This window comes from Balearica regulorum, chromosome W, assembly GCF_011004875.1.
Source record: "Balearica regulorum gibbericeps isolate bBalReg1 chromosome W, bBalReg1.pri, whole genome shotgun sequence".
NCBI lineage: Eukaryota > Metazoa > Chordata > Aves > Gruiformes > Gruidae > Balearica > Balearica regulorum.
This window is the reverse complement of record NC_046219.1, coordinates 1,357,693-1,383,251: the sequence shown is the minus strand read 5'-3', so window position 1 is coordinate 1,383,251 and position 25,559 is coordinate 1,357,693. Positions and strand designations below refer to the sequence as shown.

The 25,559-nt window shown below is 46.4% G+C and overlaps 2 protein-coding genes and 1 long non-coding RNA gene across 8 annotated transcripts in view; 2 read left to right on the top strand and 1 right to left on the bottom strand.

Annotated features, from left to right (window-relative positions):
* The window catches only part of LOC142599246 (uncharacterized), a 426,921-nt gene that overhangs the window by 17,242 nt on the left and 384,120 nt on the right, over positions 1-25,559 (top strand). The window lies entirely within an intron of this gene.
* LOC142599148 (SWI/SNF-related matrix-associated actin-dependent regulator of chromatin subfamily A member 2) overlaps positions 1-25,559 on the bottom strand; it is a 686,065-nt gene that overhangs the window by 372,976 nt on the left and 287,530 nt on the right. The gene's annotated exons all lie outside the window — the stretch shown is intronic.
* The window catches only part of LOC142599282 (SWI/SNF-related matrix-associated actin-dependent regulator of chromatin subfamily A member 2-like), a 34,440-nt gene continuing 30,022 nt past the window's right edge, over positions 21,142-25,559 (top strand). Inside the window, exon 1 of the mRNA XM_075739161.1 lies at positions 21,142-21,171. Coding sequence (XP_075595276.1) covers positions 21,142-21,171 — 30 coding nt within the window. The remainder of the gene's footprint in view (positions 21,172-25,559) is intronic.

Below are 25,559 nucleotides of genomic sequence, written 5' to 3'. Positions count from 1 at the left end.
GATGGGAACTAATCCTCCAATTGTTGGCATGAATAGCTCAGCTTAATATCATCAAAAGAACCAGACTGTGGCTGCGTTTAGTACGCATCACCAAAGGCTGTCACTTCTGGCCAAATTTCCTGACACAGGGCTCGGGCTTTTGATGACCTGGCCATCCCATCAATAAATTTCCAGTGTTGCGACAATTCATCTACTGGTGATCTCTTCACTATACTTTGTCCACCTCCCATTATTACAAAAAATCACCTCCTTACTGCCAAACAAGATCCACATTTCTCTACACCTGTGCCTGAGTACCTCGAGGTGAACTCACCCACAAGCTGGTAGTGCAGATCGTTGGGGTCTGGGTGGTGGTGAGACATTGGATCAGGCAAGTCGGCTGTGGCCCGCCTGGGTCACCAAACTGTCACAAAAAATTGCAACTGGCCCATGCCAACCAAGGAGAGAGGCTATGACACAAAGTATAACATTACAAGAGTAATTCTTTTATTCATGTGCATGAGGTGTCCCAGCCAAATTGGGGCACCCCGAATGTGGTTTTACACAGGCTTTTTATACCCTTCAAATGTTCAGGTACAACACGATTTGACTAATCGCTAACTCCCACACTACCGATTGCTGATCATAGTAAAATTTTGCAAAGCAACTATATTTTTGCAGCATTCTTGCTGCTTGTCTATTGATCCAGACATCCCTGGAGTCAGTCTTGCTATAGTGACTTATCTATGATGGCAGACAACGCTGGGAGGGTTTCAAAGAAGTGTTAGAGGGGCTAGGATGCTGGTGTTATCTTGGTTGTCCAGGGGTATCCTTTATCCTTCATGGACAATTCTAAGCTTCCAAGAAGCAAAGTCCTTATTTCCAGGGCCAGGCTGTCCTTTAGTTTGTTTTACTTAAGCATGAACAATACCAAAGTCTCCAGTAAAATTCCACTACCTCATTACATTACAGTGTGTAATGTGAACCAATATATATTAACCAAGTTAATACACTTTCATACTATAAAAAATTATTCATATAATAGTTAGGGAAGGGAATTTTGATAATTTTCATAACATGCAATAGAGTACAATCCAACCAAGATAAAAAAGTGGAGTTCCCACTGGTTAGAGAACCATCTTCCACTTCTAAGTAGTGCTTGTTAGGAAGGGGAAGTGAATATAGGGCATATAAATAAAAAAGAAGGGGGAGGTGCGCATTAACAACAACAACAACAACAACAACAAAACAAAAACCTAGAAAAAATCTGTTTAAGGACACATAGAAAAGAATGCAAAGAGCAGACTGGTGTCAGCGTGTTGGGCATAATTGGCAAGGTTTTGGTAGCAAGAGGGCTGCAGGGGTGAGCTCTGTGCGAGAAGGTCACAGGCTGTCCTGTGCAGGTCACAGCCCACACAGCAACAGACCAACTGCACACCAAAGCTGAGCCAATCAGAGGAGTTTGATGGCTCTGAACCAATCAGATGAGTTTATAGTGCCTCTGCAAAAACATATTGAAGAACACAACTATGCTGAAGCAGAAGGAAAGCGAGATGACTATAGTAGTAGTTAATAGATTGTTAAGTGTTAATTGGCAAATAATTTAATTTGATTGAAATTCCCCAAATCAGTAAACTGTTTTTGCCTGTAGAGACCCAGCAACAATCTTGGATGGTACCAGTCAGTACCTGGAGTGGAAGGAACATTTAGCATTTATTTACAGAAAACCAGAATTAAGAATATTCACAAAGAAGATGTATGTAAACATCTTCACTTAATGTTTGCTGCAAATAATTTCACAAGTGAATTTTGAGTGGCCCAGTTTGATGTTGAAATCTCCTACTTATTGCAAGTTTTATTTCTGTAAATACACAGAAAATTAATGTCTTTGCTTATAGTAAGCCTATTTATGGCCACAGCAGCATGCAGTAAGTGGAGGGTTTGGGGTCAGAAATAAAAATTTATAACTCATGTTGAAATCAGACTTGGAGCTGTTTAATTCTTCCCCCCGCCAGCTCATAACTGTAGCATAACTCCCCACATTCACATGCTTACTTCTCCCTGGCTAACAATAACCTTTCTTTGACAACAGAAGGAACCAAAACCATTGCCTAAGCCCAATTTAAGCCTACTGATAGCTAAGACCTTATGCATGTGACTCAATGTAGGACTTCTGCTCCTGCGAATGGTATCTGCCACAGCTCCTACTTTGTGAAATGAACTCGACTGTGATTCAAACTAAATATAAATATTCAGAATCCTATTTTTAACTGTGAAAGCTACTAGTGGCTGCAAAGGCAACAGACCTACTTTAAGATAGTGACCCTTTTTACATATGTTTTATTTACTCCTGCCTCCCTTCCTCTTAATTGGTATTTTATTAAACTAGAATTTCCTTGGGACAAAGACTGGTCTTTCTCTGTAAAGTATAAATGTTGTGTGGACTCTAGGCCAGGATCAAACCTTACTCTATCGGGATAATATGAAAGTAAGGTTGCTTTAAACTATTCATATAACACTTTCAGCTTCCCAAAAGCTGTTTCTGCAGACTATGTAAGGCTCTAATTAAGAATGCATAATCGTACAAGGAGCACTGTTAACAGAAACAACTAGCAGGAGCCAATACAGCTTGTCAGGTTCAAAGGATTTAGGATCAACATCCGACACGATGTTTAAAAAATGAATGAACTCTGCAAAGAACAATGTAGTTTGAGACATCCATAGAGCTTTTGAAAGATGGAGGGGAAACCCCACACTTGCAAAGTGCTGACCTAGAAGAAAGTTTGTTATTTTAAACTCCCGCTCCACTCATTTGAATTGCTAATACCAAATCTAAATAGAAGATATTACTAGAAAGCAAGAAGAGTACAAAGAGCCCCAGCAGAAAAGCAAAGCTAGGAGCTTATTTAAAAAGAAAACCAACCAAACAAAAAAACCCCACACCCACCTCAAAACAATAAAAATTAAAAGCCTCTCAAAGCCCTTAAAAACAACCATGATCCCTTACTCAAGAGATAACCACAGACATCAAGATACTAGCTCAACAACTGACAAACATGTCAGATGATGGTCTAAAATCTATACATGTCAAAACCATCTCTTTGCCACTGAAATCCTAATGGATTTCACATGTGGCAAGATTATTAGAAATTAAGAGCTTTCTGCCAGATAAAAAGCCTTCAGGTACCAAATAAAACCAAATTTAATGCAATAATTTAGTTTTTCCTCCCTTAACAACTCCTTGTCTTGGTTTCAGCTGAGATGATAGAGTTAATTTTCTTTCTAGTAGCTGGTATAGTGCTGTGGTTTGGATTTAGTGTGAGAATAATGTTGATAACACACCGATAGTTGAAAAAAAAATATGCTGTGACTACTCCAAGGAGGCACAACTTACCACACTACCACAATGTACTGGGCCCTGGCCAGTATCTGCCAAACGCTGCTCTATATTAGGCAGTACCCTCAGGGAGAAGAAAGGGAAAACAAACCAACAGGCACTGTGGCTACTCCAACCCCGGCAACAGGAACCGCGGCTACTCAAACCCCCGTGACAGGCACTGCAGCTGAACCAGAGAACCAACCTCTGCCGGTATCAGTCGCCCCTATACAGAAAAAGAAATACACAAAAAACCCCAGTTCACTTAATAAGGGATGACAATGAACCAGGGTCATCACGAGAAGAGGAGGAAGAGGCAGAACCAGAGGTAATCACCCGATACCTGTCCCTGAGTGAGCTGCGAGATATGCGGAAAGATTTTAGCCGTCTGTGGTGGGTTGATCGTGGCTGGAGGCCAGGTGCCCACCAAAGCCACTCTATCACTCCCCCTCCTCAACTGGACAGAGGGGAGAAAATATAATGAAAGGCTGATGGGTCGAGATAAGGAAAGGGAGAGATCACTCAGCAATTACCGTCACGGGCAAAACCGACTCAACTTAGGAAAAAATCATCTAATTTATTACCAAGCCAAACAGAGTAGAGTAATGAGAAATAAAAAAACATCTTAAAACACCTCCCCCCACCCCTCCCTTCTTCCTGGGCTCAACTTTACTCCCGAACTCTCTACCTACTCCCCTCCAGGTCCTCCACGGGCTGCAGGGGAATCTCTGCATCCCCATCATCCTTCATGGGCTGCAGGAGGACAGCCTGCCTCACCATGGTCTTCACCACGGGCTGCGGGGGAAATCTCTGCTCCGGCACCTGGATCACCTCCTCCCTCTCCTTCGTCACCGACCTCCTTGGTGTCTGCAAAGTTTCTCACATCTTCTCACTCCTGTCTCTGACTGCAAAAGCTGCCGCTAGTTTTTTTCCCCCTTCTTAAATATGTTATCCCAAAGGTGCTACCACCGTTGCTGATTGGCTTGGCCTTGGCCAGCAGCGGGTCCATCTTAGAGCCGGCTGGCATTGCCTCTATCGGACAAAGGGGAAGCTTCTAGCAACTTATTGCAGAAGCCAGCCCTGTAGCCCCCCCCTCCCTGCTACCAAAACCTTGCAACGCAAATCCAAAACAGTGTCGTCCAGGCGAGCGCATTGTCACCTGGCTGCTCCGATGCTGGGATAACGGGGCCAGTAGCCTGGAATTAGAGGGTAGGGAAGCCAAGCAGCTGGGATCCCTGTCCAGGGAAGGGGGCACTGACAAAGCGATTGGAAAAAAAACCACCAGCCCTCAGCCTCTGGAGGCGACTTCTGTCAGGCGTGAAGGAAAGGTATCCCTTCAAGGAAAATGTTGTATGTCATTCAGGCAAGTGGACCACTGTGGAGGGAGGTATCCAGTACCTGAGGGAATTAGCCATGCGGGAGATGGTTTATTATGACCCAGACAACACACAGTTACCCACAGACCCTGATGAAGTCCAGTGCACACGACTGTTATTGGACTGTGTGGATTCAATGGCCTGGCACGTCAGATCCACAAGAGTATAAGGCTCTAGTGGACACTGGTGCACAGTGTACCCTAATGCCATCAAGCCATGAAGGGGCAGAACCCATCTGTATTTCTGGAGTGACAGGGGGATCCCAAGAGTTGGTAGCTGAAGTAAGCCTAACTAGGAACGACTGGGAAAAGCACCCCATTGTGACTGGCCCAGAGGCTCTGTGCATCCTTGGCAAAGACTACCTCAGGAGAGGGTGTTTCAAGGACCCAAAAGAGTACTGATGGGCTTTTGGCATAGCTGCCTTGGAGATGGAGGAAATGAAACAGCTGTCTACCTTGCCCAGTGTCTTGGAGGACCCTTCTATTGTGGGGTTGTTGAGGGTCAAAGAACAACAGGTGCTGATTGCCACAACAACAGTGTATTGGCAGCAATAATGCACCAAAAGAGACTCCCTGATTCCCATCCATAAGCTGATTCGTCAACTGGAGAGCGAAGGAGTGATCAGCAGAACTCGCTCACCCTTTAACAGTCCCATATGGCTAGTGCAAAAGTCTAAAGGAGAGTGGAGGCTGACAGTAGACTATCATTGCCTGAATAAAGTCACGCCGCTGCTGAGTGCTGCCATGCTGGACATGCTAGAACTTCAATATGAACTGGAGTTGAAGGCAACCAAATGGTATGCCAGAATTGATATCATGTATGTATTTTTCTTAATCCCTTTGGTGGCACAGTGCAGGCTACAGTTTGCTTTCACTTGGAGGGGCATCCAGTACACCTGGAATCGACTGCCTGAGGGGTGGAAATACAGCCCCACCATTTGCCATGGACTGACCTAGACCACACTGGAAGAGGGTGAAGCTCTGGAACACCTGCAATACATTGATGACATCATCGTATGGGGCAACATAGCAGAAGAAGTCTCTGAGAAAGGGAAGAAAATAGTCCAAATCCTTCTGGAAGCCAGTTTTGCCATAAAACAAAGTAAGGTCAAGGGATCTGCACAGGAGATCCAGCTTTTTGGATTAAAATGGCAAGATGGATCCCATCCGATCCCAATGGATGTGATCAACAAAATAGCAGCTATGTCACCACCAACTGGGAAACAGGAAACACAAGCCTTTTTAGGCGTTGTGGGTTTTTGCAGAATGCATATTCCAAATTACAGTCTGATTGTAAGCCCTCTCTATCAGGTGACCCAGAAGAAGAATGATTTGAAATGGGGCCCTGAGCAATGACAAGCCTTTGAACAAATTAAACAGGAAATAGTTCATGCAGAAGCCCTTGGGCCAGTCCGGGCAGGACCAGATCTAAAAAATGTGCTCTACACCACAGCTAGGGAGAATGGCCCTACCTGCGCTCTCTGGCAGAAAGCACCAGGGGAGACTCGAGGTCAACCACTAGGGTTTTGGAGTTGGGATGACCTGAGGCCCGCTACACTCCAACTGAAAAAGAGATATTGGCAGCCTATGAAGGGGTTCGATCTGCCTCAGAAGTGATTGGTACTGAAGCACAGCTCCTCCTGGCACCCCGACTGCCAGGGATGGGCTGGATGTTCAAAGAGAGGGCCCCTTCTGCACACCATGCAACTGATGCTACCTGGGAGTAATTGGGTCACACTGATCACACAGCAGGCTCCAATAAGAAATCCCAATCACCCAGGAATTCTGGAAGTGATCACAGATTTCGGAATGTTACCAGAAGAGGAGGTGACGCGTGCTGAAGAGGCCCCACGGTATAATAAACTAACAGATGATGAGAAACCATATGCCCTGTTCACTGATGGGTCCTGTCGCATTGTGGGAAAAGATCAGAGGTGGAAGGCCACTGTATGGAGTCCTACGCGACAAGTCGCAGAAGCTGCTGAAGAAGAAGGTGAATCAAACCAGTTTGTAGAAGTGAAAGCCATCCAGCTAGCTCTAGACATTGCTGAAAGAGAAAAGTGGCCGATGCTGTACCTCTACACTGACTCATGGATGGTGGCCAATGCCCTGTGGGGGTGGTTACAGCAGTGGAAGCGGAGCAACCGGCAGCGCAGAGACAAACCCATCTGGGCTGCCCCACTGTGGCAAGATATTGCTGCCCGGCTAGAGAAGGTGGTTGTGAAAGTACATCACGTAGATGCCCACGTACCCAAGAGTCGGGCCACTGAGGAACATCAAAACAACCAGCAGGTGGATCGGGCTGCTAAGAGTGAAGTGGCTCAGGTGGATTTGGACTGGCAGCGTAAGGGTGAATTGTTCATAGCTCGGTGGGCCCATGGCACCTCAGGCCATCAAGGAAGAGATGCGACATATAGATGGGCTCGTGATCGAAGGGTGGACTTGAGCATGGACGCCATCTCACAGGTCATCCATGAATGTGAGACATGCGCTGCAATCAAGCAAGCCAAGCGGCTAAAACCTGTCTGGTGTGGAGGACGATGGCTGAAATATAAATATGGGGAGGCCTGGCAGATTGATTACATCACGCTCCCACAAACCCACCAAGGCAAGCGCTATGTACTTACAATGGTGGAAGCAACCACCGGATGGCTGGAAACATATCCTGTGCCCCATGCCACTGCCCGGAATACTATCCTGGGCCTTGAAAAGCAGTTCTTGAGGCGACATGGCACCCCAGGGGGAATCGAGTCAGACAACGGGACTCATTTTCGGAACAACCTCATAGACACCTGGGCCAAAGAGCATGGCATTGAGTGGGTGTATCACATCCCCTACCATGCACCAGCCTCCGGGAAAAATCGAATGATACAATGGGCTGTTAAAGACTACCCTGAGAGCAATGGGTGGTGGGACCCTCAAACATTGGGAAACACATTTAGCAAAGGCCATCTGGTTAGTTAACTTGAGGGGATCTACCAATCAAGCTGGCCCTGCCCAATCAAAACTTCCACGCCCTGTAGAAGGGGATAAAGTCCCCGTAATGCGCGTGAAGAATATGTTGGGGAAGACAGCCTGGGTTACTCCTGCTTCAGTCAAAGGCAAATCCATCCATGGTATTGCTTTTGCTCAAGGACCTTGGTGCACTTGGTGGGTGATGAGAAAGGATGGGGAAGTCCGGTGTGTACCTCGAGGGGATTTGATTTTGGGTGAGAAGAGCCAATAAATTAAATTGTATGATGTTAATTGCTATATGCCTTATCAATGGTATTGCCAGAAGAATCACCCAAATTAATGAAGGATGGACTTTGATGAAACCGAGCAAAGTGCTGCAATGATGGAACTAGAACTGACTTCAGTAACTGGTGCCCAGCAACTCCCTTGAAAATCACATCTTCAATGCACAGACTGCAAGCATGAACTACGCCAGATACACTAGACGTGAAACTCTGGATGCAGCGTGCAACAATCCAGCAGCACACACCATCTCTCCTGCCCTGAGACACTGTCATGAGAGATGGAGCGCAAAGTCATGGACTAAATGAACTCGAGGGACATTTTAGAGCGATGGCCCATAGACTAAGGGAATGATATCTGTGAATAATCTGGGCATGACACAGATGGTATAGAATAAGGGGTGGATAATGTCCTGGTTCTGGCAAGGATAGAGTTAATTTTCACAAGGAGCCAGGACAGGGGAGTCAAGCTGGCCAGGGGGCTATTCCATATCATGTGACTTTCGACGTGGCTCCAGGACGGTCTGAGTGTGGGCTGAGCATCTGGTCAGTTGGTCGTAGGATTGGTAAATTGCTTTCTGTTATCACCCACTGTTACTATCTGTTATCAGCACTGTTGTTGATTGTTTCCCTCTCCCTTGCTGTCCCAGTAAACTGTCCTTATCCCAACCCACGAGGTTTTGCCTTTGTTTTTCCATTCTCCTCCCCATCCTGCCGGGGGAAGGGTGAGCGAGCGGCCACGTGGTGCTCAGCTGCTGGCTGGGGCTAAACCACGTCACCAACACACATGTAAAAGTCCTTATTATTATTCTTTGCATCCCTTGCCCAATTCAGGTCTAACTGTGCCTTAGGTTTCCTGATCCCATCCCTACACACCCTGGCAGCATCCTTATATTCTTCCCAGGATACATGCCCCTGTTTCCACTGCCTGTGCATTTCCTTCTTACAGTTTAGTTTGACCAGGAAGGCCTTACTCAGCCATGCTGGACTCCTGCCTTCCTTGCCTGATTTCTTACATGTGGGAATCAAGAGCTCTTATGCTCTAAGAAAAATGTCCTTAAAGAGCTACCAGCTCTGTTCTGCTCCTTTATCATTGAGAGCAGTTTCCCAGGGGGTCCTGTCCGCTAATTCCTTAAACAACTGAAAGTTTGCTCTCCTAAAATTTGGGGTCCTGACTCTACTCTTCACCTGGTTGCTCCAACGCTGGCATATGGGAGGCAACAGTCAGGAATCAGAGGGTAAGGAAGCCCAGCGGATGGGATCCCTCACTAGGGACCAGGCAATCAACAAAGAGGATTGGAAGAGGGGCAACAATCCACAGCCTCTGGAGGCAGCTCCTGTCAAGTGTGAAGTCAAAGTGTCCCCTCGAGGAAGATCCTTAAAAATACTGAGGCAAGTGTACCACAGCTGAGGAAGGTGTCCAATATCTGAGGGAATTAGCAGTGGTGGAGGTGATCTACAGTAACCTTGACAATAACTAGGCCTCCAAAGATCTGGATGAAGCCCAGTACATGCAGTCGATGTGGCTGAAGTTTGTACAAAACACACCGACATCATACACCAGCACCCTGGCAATAATAGACTGGACAGACATCAAGGCACCAACTGTGAATAGACTAGCCTGCCAGCTTGAAGAGAATCTTTCTTTCTCCTCAACCCTACAGTCCAGCATCTTGACTGCGGAAGAACTGTTCCAAGATGTCCAGTAACTCAAAGACAATACTTCTACTTCCTCGCCCATGCAGGCTGGCATCTCAGCAGTCAAGACCATTGCATGTAGTCAGCCTTTCTGCACTCAAGGAAAAGAAAACCATTGGCACATGCCACCTTGTGGTTCTATCTGTGCAACCAAGGGGAGGGCATGAGGAAGTATGACAGTGCACCTATCTCACACCTAGAAGCTTGATTACATGACTTGTGAGGAAAAACAGCATCCATAAAGGAGCCATCCAAGAAGATTACTGATCTGGTAACTGTTGAACAACTCCCCAGACATAGTAGAAGGGTTAATCATACGTCTGATCCTGATGAATGGACTTATGGTTTACAATTACAGGAGTCAGGTCACGAATGCTCCGATCAGTAATAGGGGAGCCCTGACTCCAGCCAGGTGGAGAAGAGGGACAACTGGTTTGACTGGATGGTATGGGTTCAATGGCCTGGCACATCAGACCCACAGGAATATAAGGCTCTGGTGGATATCAGTGCACAGTGTACCCTAATGCCATCAGGGTACCAGAGGCTCAATGTATCCTTGGCATAATGTAGCTCAGGAGAGAACCCATGAGGGCACCAGTGGTCCTTCAGGGTACCTTCCCTGGATACAGAGAAGATAAAACAGCTGTCTACCTTGCCCAGCCTTGCAGAGGATCCTTTTGTTGTGGGGTTCCTGAATGCTGAAGAACAGCAGGTGCTGACTGCTACCATGATGGTGCGCCAGAGGCAATATTGCACCAACCAAGACTCCCTGGTTACAATCCACAAGCTGCTTTATCAACTTGAGAGCCAGAGTGATCAGCAAGACTTGCTCACACTTTAATAGCTCCATATGGCCAGTGCCAAAGTCTGATGGAGGGTGGAGGCTAACAGTGGACTACCACAGTCTGAATCAAGTCACACTACCATTGAGTGCTGCCATAGCAGACATGCAAGAACTCCAATACAAACCGGAATAAAAGGCAGCTAATTGGTATGCCACAACTGATATTGCCATATCCTTGAATCCTTTGGCAGAAGTGTGTTTTCATGTGGAGAGCTGTCCAATACACCTGGAATTGACTGCTCCAGGGATGGAGGCACAGCCATACCATTTTCCATGGAGTAATCCAAACTGCACTGAAACAATGTGAAGCCCCTGAAAACCTGCAATATATTCATAGAATCATTTAGGTTGGAAAAGACCCTTAAGATCATCGAGTCCAATCGTTAATCTAACACTAACAAGTCCAGCACTAAACCACATCCCTAAGCACCACATCTACACATCTTTTAAAAACCTCCAGGGATGGTGACTCAACCACTTCCCTGGACATCCTGCTCCAGTGCTTGACAACTCTTTCAGAGAAGAAATTTTTCCTAATATCCAATCTAAACCTCCCCTGGTGCAACTTGAGGGCATTTCCTGTCATCCTATCATTTGCTACTTGGGAAAAGAGACCGACACTCACTTTGCTACAACCTCCTTTCAGGTAGTTGTAGAGAGCAATAAGGTTTCCCCTCAGCCTCCTTTTCTCCAGACTAAACAACCCCAGTTCCCTCAGCCACTCCTCATAAGACTTGCTCTCTAGACCCTTCACCAGCTTTGTTGTTCTTCTTTGGACATACTCCAGCACCTAAATATCTTTCTTGTAGTGAGGGACCCAAAACTGAACACAGTACTTGAGGTGTGGTCTCATCACTTCCCTACTCCTGCTAGCAGCACTATTTTTGATACAAGCCAGTATGCTATTGGCCTTCTTGGCCACCTGGGCACACTGCTGGCTCACATACAGCCAGCTGTCAACCAATATCCCCAGGTCCTTTTCCACCAGGCAGCTTTCCAGCCACTCTTCCCCAAGCCTGTAGTGTTGCATGCAGTGGTTGTGACCCAAGTGCAGGACCCGGCACTGAACCTTGTTGAACCTCATATAGTTGGCCTCGGCCCATCGATCCAGCCTGTCCAAATCCCTCTGTAGAGCCTTTCTACCCTCGAGCAGATCAACACTCCTGCCCAACTTGGTGTCCTCTGCAAACTTATTGAGGGTGCACTTGATCCCCTCATCCAGATCACTGATAAAGATATTAAAGAGAACTGGCCCAATACTGAGGTCTGGGAAACACCACTTGTGATCAGCTGCCAACTGCATTTGACTCTATTCACCACAATTCTTTGAGTCCGGCCATCCATCCACATTTTTACCCAGTGAAGAGTATGCCCATCCCAGCCACGAGCAGCCATTTTCTCCAGGAGAATGCTGTGGGAAACAGTGTCAAAGGCTTTACTAAAGTCAAGGTAAATAACATCCACAGCCTTTCCCTCATCCACTAAGCGGGTCATCTTGTCATAGAAGGAGATCAGGTTACTCAAGCGGGACCTGCCTTTCATAAACCCATGCTGACTGGGCCTGATCACCTGGTTGTCCTGTATGTGTTGCGTGATCATGCTCAAGATGATCTGCTCCATAACCGTCCTCACACCCAGGTTAGACTGACAGGCCTGTAGTTCACCCGATGCGCCTTCCAGCCCTTCTTGTAGATGGGTGCCAAATTTACTAACTTCCAGTCAACTGGGACCTCACCGATTAGACAGGACTGCTGATAAATGATTGAAAGCGGCTTGGTGAGCATTTCCGCCACCTCCTTCAGGACCCTTGGGTGACGATGAACCAGGACCATCACAAGAACAGGAGGAAGAGGCAGAACCAGAGGTGATCACCCAATCTGTGTCCCTGAGTGAGCTGCGAGATATGAGAAAAGATTTCAGCTGTCGTCCAGGCAAGCACATTGTCACCTGGCTGCTTTGATGCTGGGATAGCAGGGCCAGTAGCCTGGAATTAGAGGGTAGGGAAGCCAAGCAGCTGGGATCCCTGTCCAGGGAAGGGGGCACTGACAAAGTGATTGGAAAAAAACCACCAACCCTCAGCCTCTGGAGGCAACTTCTGTCAGGCATGAAAGAAAGGTATCCCTTCAAGGAAAATGTTGTATGTCATTCAGGCAAGTGGACCACTGTGGAGGGAGGTATCCAGTACCTGAGGGAATTAGCCATGCGGGAGATGGTTTATTATGACCCAGACAACACACAGTTACCCACAGACCCTGATGAAGTCCACTGCACACAACCCATGTGGTAGAAGCTTGTACAGAATGCACCATCATCGTATGCCAACTCATTGGCAGTGATGGACTGGGAAGACAAAGAGGGGCCAACAGTGGATAAATTGACTAGCCAACTCCGGCAATATGAAGAAAAATGTCTCTTCCTCCCTTATCTCCGCTGTGGAGAAATTGACCGAGAAGGTCCAGCAATTCGAAGACTATATGTCCTACTCCCCACCCATATGGGTTTTATCTCAGCTATTAGGAGTAAGCGTTCCTCTGCTCAACAGAGAGGATATAGAGGGTACACACCACGAGGCACCCTGTGGTTTTACCTATGTGACCACAGAGAGGACGTGAGGAAGTGGGATGGAAAACCTACCTTGACCCTAGAGGCACAAGTACGTGAGCTGCAAGGAATCACAAAAGGGGATTCTTCCACGAAAAATGCTGCTCCAGTTTCCACCAGGCAGTTCCCCAGACAGAATGGAAGGGCTGACCTAATTTCTGATTGTCTTGAAGTGGCTTCTATTCCATTTCTACAAGGAGTGAGTAACGAATATGATGAGCAGGATTACAGGGGCCCTGCTTCCAACCAGGTGGAATAAAGGGACTACTGGGTTTATTGGACTGCGTGGATTCGATGGCCTGGCACATCAGATCCACAAGAGTATAAGGCCCTAGTGGACACTGGTGCACGGTGTACCCTAATGCCATCGAGCCATGAAGGGGCAGAACCCATCTGTATTTCTGGTGTGACAGGGGGATCCCAACAGTTGACTCTGTTGGAGGCTGAAGTGAGTCACTGGGAATGAGTGGGAAAAGCACCCCATTGTGACTGTTCCAGAGGCTCCATGCATCCTGGGCATAGACTACCTCTGGAGAGGGTATTTCAAAGACCCAAAAGGGTACTGGTGGGCTTTTGGTATAACTGACTTGGACACGGAGGAAATTAACAATTGTCTGCTTTACCCGGTCTTTCAGAGGACCCTTCTGTTGTGGGGTTGCTGAGGGTTAAACGTCAGGTACCAATCGCTACCACAGCAGTGCACAGGCACCAACCAAGACTCCCTGATTCCCATCCACAAGCTAATTCATCAACTGGAGAGCCAAGGAGTGATCAGCAGAACTTGCTCACCCTTTAACAGTCTCATATGGCCAGTGCAAAAGTCTAATGGAGAGTGGAGGCTGACAGTAGACTATCATGGCCTGAATGAAGTCATGCTGCTGATGACTGCTGCCATACCGAACATGCTAGAACTTCAATATGAAGTGGAGTCAAGGGTAGCCAAGTGATACACCACAATTGATATTGCTAATGCATTTTTCTCAATCCTTTTGGCAGCAGAGTGCATTTCACAATTTGCTTTCACTTGGAGGGGTGTCCAGTACACCTGGAATCGACTGCCTGAGGGGTGGAAATACAGCCCCACCATTTGCCATGGACTGATCTAGACTGCACTGGAACAGGGTGAAGCTCTGGAACACCTGCAATACATTGATGACATCATCATATGGGGCAACACAGCAGAAGAAGTCTCTGAGAAAGGGAAGAAAATAGTCCAAATCCTTCTGGAAGCCAGTTTTGCCATAAAATGAAGTAAGGTCAAGGGATCTGCACAGGAGATCCAGTTTTTAGGAATAAAATGGGAATATGGGCGTCATCAGATCCCAATGGATGTGATCAATAAATTAGCAGCTATGTGTCCACCGACTAGCAAAAAGGAAACACAAGCTTTCTTAGGTGTTGTGGGTTTTTGGAGGATACATATTCCAAATTACAGTCGAATTGTAAGCCCTCTCTATCAGGTGACCCGGAAGAAGAACGATTTGAAGTGACTGGGAATAAGAATGATTTGAAATGGGGCCCTGAGCAACGACAAGCCTTTGAACAAACCAAACAGGAAACAGTTCATGCAGAAGACCTTGGGCCAGTCCGGGCAGGACCAGATCTTAAAAATGTGCTCTACACCACATCCAGGGAGAATGACACCGTCATTGTTTAACCTGGCCAGTAGCTAAAACAACCACATAGCCATTCACTTATACCCCTGTCCTGGTTCTGGCAAGGATAGAGTTAATTTCCCAAGGAGCCAGGACAGGTGAGCCAAGCTGGCCGGGGACTATTCCATACCATGTGACATCATGCTCACCATAAAAGGGGGCTAGTCGGGCAGGGGCGGGTTCGGCGTGTCCGTGGGGCTCCGGGACGGGTCGAGCGAAAGTCTGGTTGGTCGGTCGTTGGATCGGTAAATCATTCTCTGTTATCACCATTGTTACTATCTGTTATCAGCACTGTTGTTGATTGTTTCCCTCTCCCTTGCTGTCCCAGTAAACTGCCCTTATCCCAACCCTTGAGGCTTTGCCATTGTTTTTCCGTTCTCCTCCACATCCCGCTGGGGGAGGGGTGAGCGAGCGGCACGTGGCACTTAGCTACCGGCTGGGGCTAAACCACATCAACCCCTCACTTCCAGTGGCATGGGGGAGAGAATCGAAAATGAAAAAAAAAAGTAAAACTCATGGGTTGAGATAAAGACAGTTTAATAGGACAGAAAAGGAACATAAAAATAACCAAAACCAGTGATGAATAGCACAATTTCTCACCACCCAAAGTCAATGCTCAGTCGATGTTCCTGAGCTGCCCCGCCTCCCAGACCACCCTCCAGCTATATATGGAGCATGACACCGTATGGTATGGAATATCCCTTTGGTCAGTTTGGGTCAGCTGCCCTGGCTGCATCCCCTCCCAGCTTCTTGGGTGGCCCCCGCCTTCTCATTGGCAGGGCAGTATGAGAAGCTGAAAAGTCCTTGACTGCTTGGCAACAATGAAAAACATCAGTGTGTTATCAACAATATTCTCATCCTAAATACAAAACACAGCACTGTATGAGCAGCTAGAAAGAAAACTAACTCTATCTCTGCCGAAACCAGGACAGTAGCCACCCCTTATTCTATACCATCTATGTAAAGTCCAGGTCCCACACTTTCCAATGTATTCATTAATCACCACCTCTTTTCCTCTCTTTTGATATATATACACACAGATATCATTCTCTTTGTCAATGGACCACCCCTGTGAAATGTCTGTAAAATGTTCATAAATGTCCACAAAAATGTCCACTGAGTTCCCTCAGTCCATGACTTTGGGCTCCATCTGTCATAACAGTTTCTCAGGGCAGTGGAGACAGTGTGTGATGGTGGATGGTTACCTACTTCATCTGGAGCTTGTAGCTGATGTATCCGGTGTAGTTCATGCTCACAGTCTGCGACTTGAAGATGTCAGTCTCGACGAAGCTGCTGGGCGCTCGTTGCTGAAGCCAGTTCTGATTTCATCACCTCTGCACCTTGCTCGGTTTCATCAAAGTTCATTCTTCATTAGTCTCGGTGATTTGTACTGTAATACCGTTGTTATGGCATATAGCAATCATAGTAGTGATGATATGCAATATTATGTAGCAATCAACATCATACAATTTAAATCATTGGCTATTCTCACCCAAAATCAAATCACCTTGAGGTGCACATTGGACTTCACCATCCTTCCGCATCACCCACCAAGTGCACCCAGGTCCTTGAGCAAAAGCAAGCCCACGGATAGGTTTGCCTTTGCCTGAAGCAGGAGTAACCCAGACTGCTTTCCCCAACATATTCTTCATACGCACTATGAGGACTTTATCCCCTTCTGCAGTACGTGGAAGTTTTGATTGGGCAAGGCCAGCTCAATTGGTAGATCTCCTAGTGTTAACTAACCAGGTGGCCTCTCAGTGTAGTCTTTAACAGTCCATTGTATTGTTCGATTTTCCCAGAGGCTGGTGCATGGTAGGGGATGTGATACACCCACTCAATGCCATGCTCTTTGGCCCAGGTGCCTATGAGGTTGTTTGAGAAATAAGTCCTGTTGTCTGACTCAAATCTTTCTAGGGTACCATGTTGCCATAGGACTTGCTTTTGGGGTTACCTATTTGAGCCTGCTGTGTAATCAGTGTGACCCACTTAGTCCACGTAGCACGAGGTTTACTTTTTCTTTTCAATTATCTCCCCCATCCCACTGGAAGGGGTGGTGAGTGAGCGAACAACTGTGTTGTTTTTAGCTGTCTGCCTGGTTAAACCATGACAATAATACAACTATATGAACAAAGAAAACACCATTGTGACTAGCAACTATTTAACTAATATAATAAATGTGTATAACAAATTTGTTTTAACATGCTCTGGTCAGATCTGTCATTATGTCAACCCTTTGAGCCCCATGTTGGGCGCCAAAAAGGACTGTCATGGTTTAGCCCCAGCCAGCAACTAAGTACCACATGGCTCCTCACTCGCTTCTCCCCCCGGTGGCATGAGGAGGAGAATTGGAAGAAAAAGGTAAAAGTTGTGGTTTTGGATAAGGACAGTTTAATAGAAAAGCAAAGGAAGAGGAAAATAACAACAATACTAATAAATGAATATACAAAGTGGGTGATACACAATGCAATTTGCTCACCGCCCAGAGCCGATGCCCAGCCTGTCCCCAAGTAGTGATCCCTCCTCCCCGGCCAGCTCCTCTCCTTATATATGGAGCATGATGTCATATGGTATGTTTGGCTAGTTTGGGTCAGCTATCTTGGCTGTGTCCTCTCCCAGCTTATTGTGAAAATTAACTCTATCCCAGGACAGCTTGGGAAACTTGAACATGAGTTTGAGCTTTAATATGTTCTACAGTGTTTTTCATGATGCTCAACAGGCTATGTATTCAAATAGCCACTTGTTAAGTAGCCTGTGTAAGTGAAGAAGAAAAATTAGGGAAACAAACATTGCATATCTAGCATATGCTGCAGCAAGTAGAACACAACTCAGTAAGCAGATGTATTAAGGCAGAACATATCTTATTGTGCTGTTTCCTTTTATATGTATGACAAATGCTATCACATTCTTCTGCTAGCTCAGAGTTTACAACCTGGTTTTTTTAAATATGGAAACGTGAGAGCCAAACCAATTTAACTAATAGACAAACTGCAGAGTTGGGAAGAAGACAATGGTTTTTGAATTTTCTGTCTCTGTGCTTTCTACTGGGTCCTGCTGCTGTACAAAATGGCTCACTTGTAAGCTTCTATAACACTTCAAAGGCAGCTAATCCCAACCCTGCAGTCAATACAAACATATTCAAGGAAAGAAGGGCTTCATCACAAGTAACAGTTACTTGGGAAGACAAATACCATGACCCCAAATTCCTCCCCTTCCTCCTTCTTTCTCTCAGCTTTTATTGCTGAGCGTGATGTCATATGGTATGGAATATCCCTTTGGTCAGTTGGGGTCAGCTGTCCTGTCTGTGTCCCCTCCCAACTTCTTGTGCACCCTCAGCCTACTCACTGGTGGAGCAGTGTGAGAAGCAGAAAAGGCCTTAATGCTGTGTAAGCACTGATCAGCAATAGCTAAAATGTTGGTGTGTTATCAACACTGTTTTGGTCACAAATCCAAAAGACAGCACCATACCAGCTACTATGAAGAAAATTAACTCTATCCCAACCAAAACTAGTACAGTCTTCACCCCTTATTCCATACCATTTACATCATGATCAGCTCCCACACTATCCAATACATCCTCATTAACCATCATCCCCCTTCCTGTCCTTTGATATATACACAGATATCATTCCCTTAGTCTATGGACCACCCCTGTAAAATGTCCATAAAAAGTCCACAAATGTCTATTGAGTTCATTTAGTCCATGACTTTGGACTCCATCTCTTATGGTGGTCACTCAGGACAGGAGAGGTGGTGTGTTGCATGTAGTTGTTGGGCACCAAAGCCAGCTCAGGTTGGGTCACTGCTGCACTTGTACTGCTTCTTGTGAGGCTCATCCTCCATTGGTTTGGGTGGTTCCTGCTATAGTACTTCCTATAACATGCAACTCAAATCATTGGTTACAGCAATTTAAAGGTATTTCCATTAAAGGGACCCATCCCAATATCCGAAAAATAGATTGATGGAAATTAATGCCTTTGGAAGGGGCAGAAGATCCTGCTTGGGAAAATCTCTTTGATATTACAATTGGATTCCTACTCGTCTTTTATGGCAAATGTGTGGGTAACTAAAGTACCCAAATATAATACTGGGCATGAATTTTTGGCAGGCAGAACTTTCATGATGATGGGGGGCAAATACTCTTTCAGGGTTCGCACTATCAGTGTGGGAAAAGTGCTTATGGCTCCTGTTGTTTTGCACCTTTCCGCCAGTCTGGTTGTGTCCAAGAGGTACAGGCTGCCCAGAGGCTATGCAGAGATTACCCAGACAATTAAACAGATACTGGAGGCTGGAATTATTCGGAGAACTCATCCTCCCTTCAGTAGCCCTATTTGGTCAGTTGTCGTGGTTTTACCCCAGTCAGCAGCTGAGCACCATGCAGCTGCTCCCTCACTCCCCCCCATCAGGGTGGGGGAGAGAATTGGAAGAGTTTCAGCTGAAACCAGGACACCAGTGAAGAAGCCTGATGTCTCCTGGAGAATGACAGTTGATTACCAATTGATATATAAGTTTGCCCCTCCACTCGCAACTGTAGTGCTTGATATCGTCACTCTCCTCAAGCATATTGAATCCAAACCTGGGACATGGCATGCTCTGTTAGATTTATATAATGTTTTCTTTAGTACTCCAATTGTTAAGGAATCACAGGAGCAATTTGAATTCTCATGGGAAGGTCAGCAGTATACATTCACAGTTCTACCTCAGGGGTTTCTAGACAGCCCCACCATTTGCCATGGGCTGATAGCCCAGCATTTGGAAGACTGCAATGTTTCCCCTTCCCAATGAAGGGCCACAAAGATGAAGGAATTGGAACATCTCTCCTATGAGGAAAGGCTGAGAGAGCTGGGACTGTTTAGCCTGGAGAAAGCTCGGCAGGGATCTCATCAATGTATATAAATATCTGAAGGGAGGGTGAAAAGAGGACAGAGCCAGGCTCTTTTCAGTGGTGCCCAGTGACAGGACAAGAGGCAATGGGCAGAAAGTGAAACACAGGAGGTTCCATGTGAACATCAGGAAACACTTTTTTACTGTGAGGATGACTGAGCACTGGAACAGGTTTCCAGGGAGGTTGTGGAGTCTCCCTCCCTGGAGATATTCAAAAGCTGTTTGTACATAGTCCTTGAAAACCTGCTCTAGGTGGACCTGCTTGAGCAGAGGGGTGGATAAGGTGATCTCCAGAGGTCCCTTGCAATTTCAACCATTCTGTGACTCTGTGACTCTGTATATATCTTGTATATTATTATATATAATCTATATTATATATATGCTATACTATACCAGCGATATATGACAATTATATAATGTGTTATATAGTTATATGTTATATGTAACAGAATATTACTACTAAAGTATCCATGTTATCATTTCAGCTTCTAGTGGCTGCTATTTGCAGAAGATAAAAGCCTTAGTATTTCTATTCATCTGTGACAGTTTCCTGGTTTCTCCTAGTGGCTTATATTAATTACTTTTCCTCCATTAAATGTTTATACTCTTTTACATAATAAAATTAAACCATATTCATTCCTTTAAACCACTGTTAGGCTCTGCTGTTTCACAAGTCTTGATACCTGCATATGTTTGTTCCAGCAGCACTGAAATTAAGATGGTTCCTATTACGAGATGTTAGCAGTGGCCGCTGCTTCCAGCAGCTCTGGTCTAGGACTTCCTCATGCCTGTCTGCTGGACCCCAGCTTCGTGTGCTCCAGGGACCCGGGGCCTCTGCTCCTTTCCATTTTGCAGGTTCAACCAGTAGTGAAGCACGGATCCCAGAGACACACATGCAGGACACACACAGGACCCTTTTATGGCCAGTTACACAGACTGCCACAGGCAAGGCACTGCCTTCAACAGCACTTACATCCCTTTCTTCCTCTTCAGCTGGTAGAGATAGAAGTTCACTAGTGAAAACACACGCATGACACTCTCCAGATTCAAAAGCACACACACATTCACAGCTCCTTTGGGTACCAGCACAGCCTCTCTGTCCACCTGATACCTCTGCCCAGATCCCAGGCCCACTTACTCACTTCATAGGTCCCCTACTCACTGGCTAGTCCAGCTTGATGCTCACTAGCAAATGTGCATGCACTCACACACTCATCCCACAGGCACTCCACATTCCCAAGTTCCCATGGGCGTATAGGAAGAACTTCCTGTTTCTTCCCATGGGGAAGAAACAGGAAGAACTAGAGGTCTGTGTGAGGTCGCAGGGCCACGATCTCATTGCAATTACAGAGGCATGGTGGGACAGCTCGCATGACTGGAATGCTGTCATGGATGGCTACATACTTTTTAGGAGAGACAGGCCAGCAAAGCAAGGTGGTGGAGTTGCTCTTTCTGTGAGAGAGCAACTGGAATGTATCGAGCTCTGCCTAGGCATGGATGAAGAACGAGTAGAGAGCTTATGGGTAAGAATGAAGGGGCAGGCTAATATGGGTGACACTGTTGTGGGTGTTTACTACAGGCCACCTGATCAGGAAGAGGAAGTCGACGAGGCCTTCTACAGACAAGTGGAAGTAGCCTCACGATCACAGGCCCTGGTCCTCATAGGGGACTTGAACCACCCTGATATTTGCTGGAAAGGCAACACGGCCAGGCACGCGCAGTCCAGGAGGTTCCTGCAGAGCATTGATGATAACTTCTTGACACAGCTGGTGGAGGAGCCCACGAGGAGAGGGGTGCTGCTGGACCTTGTACTAGCAAACAAAGAAGGACTGGTTGGGGATGTGAAGGGTGTATTGGGTCTGGCTGAGATGGAGTTAATTCTCCCCACAGCAGCCCTCATAGTGCTGTGCTGTGTATTGGTAGCCAGCAAGGTGTTGATAACACACCAGTGTTTTGGCTACTACTGAGCAGTGCTGGCACACATCAAGGCTGTCTTTCCAACATTTCTTCCCCCCCTCAACAGCAGACTGGGGATGGGCAAGATCTTGGGAGGGGACACAGCCAGGACAGCTGACCCAAAGTGACCAAAGGGATATTCCATACCATATGACGTCTGCTCAGCAATAAGAAGCTGAGAGATAGGGGGAGGAACGGGGCAGGGGCATTCTTTTTTTTTTTTTTACAACATTTGTCTTCCGGAGTAAGGGGTACGTGTACTGAAGCCCTGCTTCCCAGGAAGTGGCCGGACATTGCCTGCTGATGGGAAGTAGAGAAAAATCTTTTGCTTTTTGCTTTGCTTCCGCGCATGGCCTTTTGCTTTAGCTACATTAAACTGCCTTTATCTTGACCCACGAGTTTGGGGTTGGTTTTTTCCATCTTAATTTTGCCCTCTCCCTGCCTTGCTGAGAAGGGGAGTGATAGAGCGGCTCTGGTGGACACCTGGCGTCCAGCTGAGGTTAAACCACCACAGAAGGTTGGGGGCAGTCTTGGCTGCAGTGACCATGAAATGGTGGAGTTCAGGATCCTGCAGTGTCAGGGGCCTGGCAAAGTCTGAAGTAATGAAGACTTACTCTCAGTAGAGGAGGATCAAGTTAACAAAAATTTGAACAAACTGAATATACACAAGTCCATGGACCCTGATTTGATGTGTCCACAAGTGTTGATGGAGCTGGCTGATGTCATTGAAAGGCCACTCGTAATTTATGAAAGATCATGGTGATCAGGGAAAGTTCCCAAGGACTGGAAGAAAGCAAATGTCACTCCTATCTTCAGGAAGGAGGTTCCAGAGGCTGACAGGCCATTCAGCCTCACGTTGATCCCTGGGAAAGTGATGGAGCAAGTCTTCCTGAAAGCTATTTCCAAACATATGAAAGACAAGACAGTGATTGGGAGTAGTCAGCATGGTTTTACAAAGTGAAAATCATGCTTGACCAATACAATAGCCTTCTAAAAGAGAAAACTGGCTCTGTGCATGAGGGGAGAGCAGTAGATGTTGCTTATCTTGACTTCAGTAAAGCTTTTGATACTGTCTCCCATAAGATCTTGTCCTGGTTTTGGCAGGGATAGAGTTAATTTTCTTCCTAGCAGCTGGTATAGTGCTGTGGTTTGGATTTAGGATGAGAATATTGTTGATAACACACTGATGTTTATAGTTGTTGCCAAGCAGTCAAGGACTTTTCAGCTTCTCATACTGGCCTGCCAATGAGAAGGCAGGGGGTACCCAAGAAGCTGGGAGGGGACACAGCCAGGACAGCTGACCCAAACTGACCAAAGGGATATTCCATACCATATGATGTCATGCTTCATATATAACTCGGGGGTTGTCTGGGAGATGAGGCAGCTCAGGGTCTTGCTGAGCATCGACTTTGGGTGGTGAGAAATTGTGCTGTTCATCACTTGTTTTGTATGTTGTTATTGTTATTGCTATTGCTATTGCTATTGCTATTGTTATCTTTTCTGTCCTATTGAACTGTCTTTATCTCAACCCATGAGTTTTACTTTTTTTTCATTTTCAATTATCTCCCCCATGCTACTGGGAGGGGCAGGGAGTGAGCGAATGACTGTGTGGTTGTTTTAACTGCCGGCCAGGTTAAACCACAGCAGTCCTTTTGGCACCCAACATGGGGCTCAAAGGGTTGAGATAATGGCAGATCTGACCAGAGCATGTTAAAACAAATTAGTTGTAAGCATTCATTATATTAGTTTATTAGTTGCTGGACACAATGGTGTATTATTTGTTCACATGGTTGTGTCACGTAAGTCCCTACTTGTATTATGAATTCCCTACAGTGCTGTTTATCACCTCTGGGAGCTGGATGAGAATGTTCCTTTTGCTGCACTGTGTACTACTTGCTAATGATAAGATAACATTATTGGCCATGAGAATTATTTGGTCTGTGTATTCAGCATTGCTGTCACTCCCATACCTCAGGCGCTTTCTCACAGGAATTATTAGGAATCACACTCTCTACCTTTTTTCCGCAGAGAACCAGTCTATGGGGGAGACAAGAGGGAACAACTTCACCTTCCCTTTCTCCCTCAGGCTAGTTAGAACAGCTCTTGAGAATTTTGAATATCCTGGGGATGTTCAGACCAGCATGTTCCTATTGCTGTGTCTCTTAAATGTGTTTCAGGTCTTGTTTAGGGTTAAACAACTATTTAAAAATATCACCCAGAGATCTGCCCTGAGGCTGGATAGTTATGAGTGGCAGAGTGTATGGGATAGCACAGGCAAATGCCTAGGACAGTGGGCACCTCCAGTGTTTTGGAACTTCACCCCTGAACAAGTGCAGAATCCTGAAAAGCTAGTAGAATATTTGGAAAAAGTATGCCAGTCATCCTGCAGTTCCAGAGAGACACAAATCATTGCAATGTGCTGGGGCCTGGCCCATGCCTACCAAGCTCTGTTCAATACTATTCAGTACCCTCAAAGGGAAGAGAAGGTCTCTGGATCTGATGACAAAACAGCAGGCACTGTGGCTACTCCAACCTCTGCAACAAGCACTGGAGCCACTCCAACCTCTGTGACAGGAACCACAGCCACTCCAACCCTGGCGGCAGGCACCGCAACCACTCCAACCTCGGTAACAGACACTGCTGCCACTCCAACCCTGGTGACAGGGATGGCATCTGGTTTATTATGATCTGGCCAATGCACAGTTACCCACAGATCCTGATGATGTCCAGTGTATATGACCTAGGTGGCAGAGGTTTGTATGGAGCTCACCATCATCATATGCCAACTCATTAGCAGTGATGGACTGGGAAGACAAAGAGGGGCCAACGGTGGATAAAATGGCTAGCTGACTCCACCAATATGAAGGAAGTCTCTCTTCCTCCCTCATCTTGACTGTGGAGAAACTGCCCCGGGAGTTCCAGCAATTCAGAGAGGATATGTCCTATTGCCCACCTGTATGGACCAGTATCTCAGCTATTAGGAGTAAGCATTCTTCTGCTCAAGACAAAGGATATAGAAGGTACGCACCACATGGCACCCTGTGGTTTTACCTGCGTGACCATGGAGAGGACATGAGGAAGTGGGACGGAAAACCTACTTTGACCATAGAGGCACAGGTATGTGAGTTGCAAGGCAAAACAATCACAAAAGGGGATTCTTCCACAAAAAATGCTACTCCAGTTTCCACCAGGCAGTTCCCCAGACAGAATGGAAGGGCTGATCTTACTTATCATCCTCTCGAAGGGACTTCTAAGTCATTTTTGCAAGAAGTGAGTAAAGAATACGATGAGCAGGATTAGAGGGGCCCTGCCTCCAGCCAGGTGGAATAAAGAGACAACCAGATTTATTGCACTGTGTGGATCCGATGGCCTGACATATCAGATCCACAAGAGTACAAGGCCCTAGTGGACACCGGTGCACAGTGTACCCTAATGCCATCGAGCCATGAAGGGGCAGAACCCATCTGTATTTCTGGAGTGACAGGGGGATCCCAACAGTTGACTCTACTGAAGGCTGAAGTGAATCTAACTGGGAATGACTGGGAAAAGCACCCCATGGTGACTGGCCCAGAGACTCCGTGCATCCTTGGCATAGACTACCTCAGGAGAGGGCATTTCAAATACCCAAAAGGGTACCAGTGGGTTGGCATAACTGCTTTGGAGATGGAGGAAACTGAACAGTTGTCTACCTTGCCCAGCTTCTTGGAGGACCCTTCTATTGTGAGGTTGCTCAGGGACAAAGAACAGCAGGTGTCAATCGCTACCACAAGCATACACCAGCGGCAATATCGCACCAATCAAGACTCCCTGATTCCCATCCATAAGCTGATTTGTCAACTGGAGAGCTAAGGAGTGATCAGCAGAACTGCCTCACCCTTTAACAGTCTCATATGGCCAGCGCAAAAGTCTAATGGAGAGTGGAGGCTGACAGTAGACTATCGTGGCCTGAATGAAG